The sequence below is a fragment of the Ciona intestinalis genome, chromosome 10 (assembly GCF_000224145.3).
Source record: "Ciona intestinalis chromosome 10, KH, whole genome shotgun sequence".
Lineage (NCBI taxonomy): Eukaryota > Metazoa > Chordata > Ascidiacea > Phlebobranchia > Cionidae > Ciona > Ciona intestinalis.
Window position 1 is genome coordinate 3,076,828 of NC_020175.2, and position 9,733 is coordinate 3,086,560.

Below are 9,733 nucleotides of genomic sequence, written 5' to 3' on the forward strand. Positions count from 1 at the left end.
ATCAGCCATACATTAAATATGAAAGATCCCCCTTAAAATAATCACTCACAAAGTAACATACATGGTAACTCGTAAGCTGGCACGAGGTGTTAAACCCGTGTGATAACGACTGTCGTTTTCCGGCCACGCAAGGATAAAGTAAGTTACATTCATTCAGGTGCTGATGTACGAACTGCACTTGCGCATGAAGCAAACATGTTTGCTGTGATGAGTAAAGACTTCAGATTACTGATGAGAGCTACAGAGAAAAACACAAATGTTCTCCAGAGCTGCTCCAGAAAAGGTGAAAAACACTATATTAAAAATTTAATCTGGTTATAATTATTAAGTGTATAATGATTTTTTTTACAAATTAGTGAAGTAAAAATTATCTCATTTTTTTTTAGTGTTTTCAATTTGGATAACATATTGGTGACCACTGGGTTGGAATAATGACCACTTAGTGTTTTGCCCAACACATAACTAAATTGGTAGTAGGAACACTGAGTCTCTTACCCAAAATCATATACAAGTCACACAGTCTTTTTTTTCCTACTTTTTATAATTTTTGCCAACTTTTTATCAACTTTGTCAATTTTTATCATTTTTTAATTTTTTTTATCATTTTGGACAATTTTGCCAATTTTTATCATTTCTCTATTTTTTATCATTTTTACCATTTTTTTAAATTTATATTCAACAGGTCTTCTTCCAATGCTTGAGAAAATGGATATTAAAATGGAGTCGTGTCGTCATGCGTTGCTAGGCAACCTGGAGCGACGACGTCAGCGTTTCCCCCGTTTCTACTTCCTCTCACCCGAAGATGTAATGAACATTGTGTGTTTTGGATACGACCTCGATGCTGTTAATAAGTGAGTAAAATATGAATTTTAAATGAAACTGTTAGGTAGATAAAATTATCCAAGTAACTGAACATTTTTAAATTTTTCATTTGTCAGTCATAACAAAAAAAATAAAAATTGTTGATAAGTTGCCCAGTTTTTAAAAAAAACTATTAACTGGATAATATTATCTAATTACTGACTATTTTTAATTTGTCCATTTGTCAGTCATACCGAAAAAATAAAAAATTGCTGATAAGTTGCCCAGTTTGTGATTTATAAGCAGACACAAGGTGTTTAGGGCTGCCCTTTGAGGAGTAAGATTCATGCAATCTTTGTGGGCGTATGTGTCCTTGGGCAAGACACTTAAGGACAATTGCTCCAACCCAGTGGTCACTAATGGGTTGTCCAAATTATCAGTCATACATAAAACAAACAAAAATACAAAGAAAAATAATCACCTACCAAGTTACATATGTAGTAACTCGTAAGCTGGCACGAGGTTTATGAAACAGAACACCTGTGTTACAAGGAGGATGGTCGACTCATAGCCCTATCACAACAGAGTAAATAAGTAAAAACAAAACCCCCAAAAAAGTAATCGTCCACAAAGTAAAATACTTGGTAACTCGTAAGCTGGCACGAGGTGTATGAAACAGAACACTCGTGTTTAACGACTGTCGTTTTCTGACCACGTGAGGATAAAGTAAGGTATATTCATTCATGCAATCATTGTGTATAAAACGACTTGCATGCAATGGATTTGTTATTGAAGTCCAATTTATCTCAGTTCCTCATATAGGATCTTTCTTCTGTCTATTTAGGTGCTGGATAACAGGTTTACTGTTAATGGAATATTCTATTGTTTTTTTGCTTTAAAATTTTAACATTTTCTAATTTTTAAGTTGGAGGAATATTTTGGGCCAAAATTTTACTTTCTCCACCAGGTACTTGTGTAAGGTTCTTTGTATTTTTCATTTTGCTTAAAATTTTGAACATTTTTTTATATTTTTAAATTTAAAGAATTTTTTGGGGGCCAAAAATTTTTACAACTTATCTTCACCGGGTACTTGTCAAAGATTCATTGTTTTTTTTTGCTTAAAATTTGGAACTTTTTTCAATTTTTATTGGAAGAATTTTTTCGCCAAATTTTTTTACAACTTTCTCTACCAGGTACTTGTGCAAGATTCTTCCCCATCTTGGTAAACTTGTATTTGAGGAAGTTACAAAACCCACAAACTTGACACCACCGCCACGCCATACATCGGCTAGCCCTAAAAAAAAATATAAGGTCACTGGTGTATCGAGCTCTGCTGGTGAGGTCATGACCTTTCATCGACCACTTGTTTACGAAGGCCCCATGTCACTATGGTTACCCCAGCTACTAATGTCCATACAAGCTACTTTACAGGTATAAAAAAATGTATTATTTTGGTATTAGATTGAATGCATTGGCACACTGGTAAGCGCGTATGTCTCTAAGCTAGGGGTTACAGGTTCAAGGCACATCGATGCTATTTTTGTGGGCGAATGTGTCCTTGGCCAAGACACTTCACGTCTAGTGCCTGCCTTTAAAATAGAGGTTAGGGGTTCAAGCCATACACAAAACAAACAAAAATACAAAGAAAAATAATCTCCTACCAAGTTACATATGTAGTAACTCGTAAGCTGGCACGAGGTTTATGAAACAGAACACCTGTGTTACAAGGAGGATGGTCGACTGATTAAATATCATAGCCCTATCACGACAGAGTAAATAAGTAATAATAATTAAAAGTAAGGGATACCAGGTTCAGAGCTTGGTAATGCTACTTAATTTATTTAACTTTTTGGCAAAACTCGTAACACTAATTAAATCCAGTGGTAACTAATGGGTTGTTAAGATTGACATTCATATATGCAGAAGTCGTTCCAAAGTTGGTATTTTGTAAACAACAGCGCTATGTATAAAACCACCATACACATATTTCAATGCAGTTTTATTTAACTTAAATATATGAAGCTAAATTGCCAGAAGAGCTGTTTTACCTTTATATTATAGCTGACAGCAACAGTTTATTGGTGCGAAAAATACGCGTCTGGGTGCAATGCCGTGTTGCGGCACCGGTCGCACGAAGGACTTGAATGGGCTTTCAGGGTGTTGGGGTAACATGCCAAATCTGACCTAAATCCCAGGTCCTTGACAAGGACCTTGCCCATAAAGAATAAAAAAAAACAAAAAAATACATTTTTTTTTAACTTAAATAAGAAAATTCTGTACAATTTTCAAAGGAAAATCTGCACATAGCTTTGGGCAATGAGGCAAGACCTGCTCAGATCGTTCAAACTTTACGAAGCGCTGGAGCGTCTCGCGTTCGAATCAGTCGTCCTTCGTCTGCAGTCTCACAAAGGTCCGGCTCTGATAATATCCCTCGTGTGGCGGTAACTGCCGCACATCAAACATCGGACACAGAATCGTTAGCGAGTGGTAAAGGCCTCCCAATGCTTGATGAGAAGGTAAAAATAATAATAATAACTTTATTTGTCTCTGCGATTACAGTAGCGAAGATTTATAAATTTTTAAACAAAATATCAGGATATAGCGACAAAACTACTAAACATGTTTACACACGCTTGTTAAAACAAAATACTAAACACGCTTACAGTTAAAAACATGTTTTGTAGGGTATTTGTATTTTAATCTATAGTATACTACTTTTCTAGGAGTAATAAGCAAAGGCCATGGATTTTTTAGTTTTTAATAAAATCTAGGCTGACTTTGTTAGACATTAATGTAGTGAATGAAATAGACTTTAGCTCAGCTTAAAAAAAATGGATAACAAACTGAGATGCTAACCTATCTAATGTCATGATTAATCTATTTTTAGGGTTTTGTCTTTAACTAGTGTTTTAGGTCTTGTTTTATCATCCACACCTGCAAAAAATGAAACGATCAAAGAAAATAATCACCCATACTTGGTAACTAGTAAGCTGGCACGAAGTGTATGAAACAAAACACTTGTGTTATAACGACTGTCACTTCCCGGCCGCGCTAGGATAACGTAAGTAACATTTAACTTTCATTCCAGCCCTCTACTATGGCCACCCAGCTTAGCACAACACTTGGAGCTTCTATTGAGCCGACCCAGGTCTCATGGACTTTAGACAACCCCACACAGATAGTGTTGCTTGCCACCACAGTGCAGGTTTGTATCTTATTTATTCCCAAACCACACCACACTAATGTATTATACAGCTATCTCATTTTCAGTTGACTGCAATTTACGCTTGTTTTAGCGTCTATTGTTTAAACACATTTTTTGTAGGAGTTGTGAGGATATGGTTTTATAATTCTTTGCATAACTTTTGTTTGCTACCAAATGGGTCAAGAAAATAAAGTAAAAAATTGTCGCATTTTTTCCACCCTACTATATGTTGTTTTATTTTAAAACAACATTCACATAAATTAAATTATAAATAAATTAATACCAAACTTTTTTACAATACAGATGAATGGGAGCATTCAAGATGCGATTGAAAAAACTTCTAAAGGAGATGACTTGGCTTTAATAAAAGTTGCTGATCTTATTAACAATCAACTCAGTGAAGCTGTTATCATGTTAAAGGTATTTTAAAATTTAGTAACTACAATTTAGAAATATTAAATGTATGTGTTCTACTTTATTGGCTAGTTATTTTGAAAAAAAAACACAGAAATATTGGCTAAACAGTTTTATTGTCATTGTATTCTACATGGGTGGTGTGTTTTGTCAAAACTTACCAAAAAACTTGGATTTGCGCCAGAGTTGGCTCAATCCCCATTTTCGTTAATGGTGTTATTATTTAAGAAAAATTAGGTTTTTACTTTAACATACCATTAATTGAATAAATGTCTTCAAATAGCTTACATATTCTTTTTACAACTACACCAGAAAATTAGAAATCAAATTTCAATCTGTTTAGCATTACCAAAGTTATTTTTAATTCATTTTTCGGGTGTATTGTTATATAAATGACCAAACCTACAAATTAATCTTTGATTCTTTTCTCTTCATTATTTAAATAAGCTACCCCATCGTTTTCGAAGAGATAAATAAAATAATAAATCATGTTAATTTTACCAAAGGATATTTATTCATTAATAGTTACCTAAACAAGCCTTTGACATTGGTGTAATGACCTAATCTAACTTTTATTGAAGGATTTTTTTTAACTTTCTTTATTACTTATGGGTGAGGTCCTTGTGGAGGACCTGGGAATTAGGCCAGATTTGGCCCATTACCCCTACACCCAGAAAGCCCATTCAAGTCCTTCGTGCGACCGGTGTCGTGACACCGCATCGTAGTCAGACACGTATTTTTCGCTCTATTTTTATCCCTGTGTGCTTAGGAGTTTAATGAAGAAATATGGGCATTTTAATTAACAAATGTTATCCAGGGTATGGAAGATGAGAGAGCAGTGAGGCTGAGAAGTGCAAAGAAAAAGGGGACTTCTCATGGAAGAGAACGTAACGAAGAAGGGGGAAAAGTTGAATCAGATGCATCAGAATCTATAAGGGCACCTTCAACTAGGTAAATATGAAACGTTTAAATGAGCAATGTAGTAACAGCCGGAACAAATCACAAAGATACATGGTTTGGGGAAATTTTAAAACATATTGTGATTTGGGGTAATCTCAAATGTGAATGAATGTATGTAACTTGTTTATCCCTGCATGGCTGGAAATTGATAGCAGTTAAACACAGGTGTTCAAACACCACGTCCCAGCTTATGAGTTACCACGAGTGTAACTTTTTGGGAGGTTGTTTTTTTGAATATTTAATCATTTTTTATATATGGCCAACAATTTAGACAGCTTATTAATGACCACTAGACTGGACTAATTGCCGTTAAGTGTCTCGCCCAAGGACGCATACGCCCACAATGGTAGCAGCGACCCCTAAAAATTAAATCAATCTTGTACAAAAAATATGATGGAATTTTAAAATGTACAGTCCAGCGCGGTTTAACTAAATGATGAACCTCTGGGTTAGACGCTCACACGCTACCAAACTGTCTATGCCGCCAGACAAATGTCTGCCAACGCTAGACAGCATTGAGTTTAGAAAAAACCCATACCCAACACTACTTAATGGGACATACCAACAAAAATCAAAATTTGTGTATTGGAAGCTTAAATGTGATCTAAAGGTACCATCAAAGTTTCAAAATACAAAACAGCTTTTGAAAAAAAATGAGTTTAAATCTCCCAAATTCAAGCGCTGGAGTGAAAAAAAGGCCATCTTCATCTATATATAGTAGGGTGGGGGAAGACGGGACACATTTAGCACATAATATACAAATATCTTGATCGTGTTTTAAACAATTAACAACGGTATATGGCAGTCGTTAGGATATGTTTTATAATTCTTTAAATTTTCTTTGTTTACTACCAAATGTGACGAGAAAATAGAATGATGGTGTCCCATCTTCCCCCACCTTACTATACAAATTTTCATTTTTTTGGTATAGTAGGGTGGGGGAAGATGGGACATTCTATTTTCTCGTCTCCTTTGATAGTAAAGAAAGAACTTTCAAAATATTATAAAACCGTTTCCTCTCGACTCCCATATACCGTTGTTAATTGTTTAAAACACGATCAGAATTTTTGAATATTATTAGCTAAAAGTGTCCCATCTTCCCCCACAGTACTATATGCCTTTATTGAATATTTTGTAGATCCATGTTAGATGACGACATGGAAGGTGCAGATGACACGTTTAATGAAGATGCATTGGGAGGAGGAGATACAGGTTCGTTATTCGCTTGAATTTTTTAAATGTACCTAAAAAGTGAAAATATAAATATAGACTTTAAATCTTGTAAGAATCGTTCGTAAAATTTTATGTAAAATGTGAAAAAAAAATTATTTATTTTTATTTTTTATATACGGTATTTGTATATTATTTTGTTACTGTCATAATTTATAAACATTTATTTTAAAGTGTAAGTATAAATAACGTTCTTGAATCTTGTCAAAAATTGTATCCTAAGGCGAAATTTTATCCTAAATTTAAAAAAAATTCCCCTCTTCTGGATTTTTTTAGGAGGAGGGCCGATAAACACGATGCAGAGTTTGCTCTTCACTGAACAAGTGAGATCTGGATCAAGAGGAACGAGAGGAGACATATTAGATGGGGATGCGAATGAACTTAACAACCAGGTGAAAATAAATACTATATACTATGCCTAAAGTATTGGTTTATATTGTTATTTATAGGAGCATTCTTGATTGAGATGAGAGTTTTATGACTTAAATTTGCTCACTTTTTACAGCATAGCATTTAGAATTTTACCAATTTTTTTTAACTTAAATTTACATTAGTCTTGTAGTTATTGGGATACATTTCTAAAACAGTCTGTCTAGCAAAAAAATGGATAAAGCCAAATGTTGGTATTGCCAGTAGAGCTATTTCACCTTCATGTTATAGCTGGCAGAAACTGTTTACCTTTTTGGGTTATAAAGCACAGACTGTCCCCACCATAAAAATCAGCATATTTGGTCTAATATCAATGTATATCTCTAGAATGGGACAGGGTTTAAGGTTATTTATGGGCATGGCTTTACACATAGTACTAATCAGAACCATTCACTCCTACACAACAGAATAAAAAGAAGCACCCCCACCGCAAATATCATCATTTAACTCGCATAAAAATATCCAAAAAAATAATCACCTACAAAGTAACATACATGGTAACTCGTAAGCTGGCACGAGGTGTATGAACACCTGTGTTATAACGACTGTCGTTTTCCGGCCATGCGAAGATAAAGCAAGTCACATTCATTCATTCATTCAACAATGCTTGGTCTAGTATCAATGTTTTACTGCAGGATGGCACAGAAGTTAGCAACCAGCCTGATGGAAAGTTGCTTCTCTTCCCTTCCCAAATACAGAAAATATCAGGCTTGATAAGCATTATGACACAACAGAGGGATGTATGCCATCATATGCGGAAATCCATTTTTAATGGTTCAAGTGGACGTACAGATCCAAACGAGGTAATCTTGTTTTAATATTTCATATAAACTAAATTTAAAAACAATGTTGTGTTAAAATATGTGGCGGAAAATGTTTCATGGAGATTTTAATTTTTTTTTTGGTAGCCATTTTGAAAATTATGCATTTATTATAATGTAACGTGATACGTGAAGGTAGATAAAAGTAAAAAGTGTATGTTAATATGAGATAAGCTTAACAAGCTATTTATCTATTAGGCTGGTGTGTTAATAAAAAACAATTATCAAAAAATTGTTTTAAAAATTGTTAGGTGTTTTTAATGTATATGCGATACTTTCCACACTTTTGCTTTTAAAGTGCAGTAAAAAGTGTAGCTTATTTTTTTACATGTCATTCTGACCTTGCAGTTTTTTTCATCACTGCATTAAGATATTAGCATTATGTCAGCTATATTTTGGTAATGAAGTCATATCTATTCCCTTAAATAGAAAGATAGTAAAATAATTATTTTTAGAGCATTGGTAACTTGAACTTAAATGTTTTTCATTTATTAAAGTGTACAGGCAAAATATATTTCACTTAAAAACTTGTCAAGAAAAGAAAGAGAACCTTTATGTAAGAAATAGCATTAATTTGAGATGCAGGTGAATTTGTGAGCATATACAGAACAGAAGATACAGACTCAGGACAAGCTAGAAGTTAATATAAGTCATTCTTAAAACAATGCAACTTAAAAAAGCTTTATTATGTTTAGAAAATAGATTTTTATGTGGATAATTAATCCAATTGTCATTCTTAAAACAATGCAACTTAAAAAAGCTTTATTATGTTTAGAAAACAGATTTTTATGTGGATAATTAATCCAATTGTCATTCTTAAAACAATGCAACTTAAAAAAGCTTTATTATGTTTAGAAAACAGATTTTTATGTGGATAATTAATCCAATTGTCATTCTTAAAATAATGCAACTTGAAAAACTTCCACATTGAAAGAAAAAATTGTAAAAATACAGTAACTTTTACAGTTATTTGAATGGAAAATGAAACTGCACCACAAATACAATCCTGATAATATGGAAGTGAAGGTTCATGTCAACCAGTGGTGTTTTGATTATGGCTTTGAATATCAAGGCTCTGCAATGAGGTAAAATAATCTACATTAGGGGTTATGATATAAACAGTATATGCTCACATTTTAGTTGATGTTAATACATTCTAAATTAAAAACGAAAATAATGATATTTTTATTAAGTAGCACAAAAATAGTTTTTCTTTATTAATTTTAGTAGTATGTTATAATATGTACAATTATGCCAAGACTAATGAAAGGGTTGCGTGACTTCTCCAGTTTAAAATCTGCCATATTCAAAATTTACCTTTAAAAATCACATTTAATTTTAAGATCACACCTAATTTTTTACCTAACTTTTGACACAGATATGTTGTAAGCCCAAGTTGTGACCGTGTTCTGCTCTCCATGTGTCAAGCTATGCAAACCAACACTGGTGTTGCTATTTCCAATTCATCAACCATGTCTGGTGCACCAGAGTCTTTATGTGAACTGTCATTCCAACTAGGACGAGCTCTTTATAATGTTGTGTGCACTCAGTCTGTTGATCATTACATGCTAGGTAAGGATTTGTAATATGCTAATATAATCTAAGGAATTTAAGTTTTACATTCTATTTACATAAATATATTATCCTTAAGTTCAGGTCTTGTCACCACTACCATTGTGGGCGTATGTATCCTTAGGCAAGACACTTAATGGCAATTGCCCCAAACCAGTGGTCACTAATGGGTTGTTTAAATTATCAGCTATACATAAAACAATAATTTTCCACAAAGTAACATAAATGGTTACTCGTAAGCTGGCACGTGGTATATGAACAACCATGTTATAACGACTGTCGATTTTTGGCCACGCGAGGA

The 9,733-nt window shown here is 33.5% G+C and overlaps 1 protein-coding gene across 1 annotated transcript in view; it reads left to right on the plus strand.

Annotated features, from left to right (window-relative positions):
- The window catches only part of LOC104266158, a gene marked incomplete at its 5' end in the record, with an annotated part of 12,137 nt that extends 2,691 nt beyond the window's left edge, over positions 1–9,446 (plus strand). The window contains 12 exon segments of the mRNA XM_018813604.1: positions 158–283; positions 683–851; positions 1,995–2,232; positions 3,093–3,317; positions 3,890–4,006; positions 4,310–4,426; positions 5,238–5,371; positions 6,519–6,592; positions 6,887–7,002; positions 7,675–7,842; positions 8,827–8,945; positions 9,239–9,446. Of these exon segments, the coding sequence (XP_018669149.1) occupies positions 158–283; positions 683–851; positions 1,995–2,232; positions 3,093–3,317; positions 3,890–4,006; positions 4,310–4,426; positions 5,238–5,371; positions 6,519–6,592; positions 6,887–7,002; positions 7,675–7,842; positions 8,827–8,945; positions 9,239–9,446 (1,811 nt within the window).
- Between the last annotated feature and the right edge of the window lie 287 nt (positions 9,447–9,733).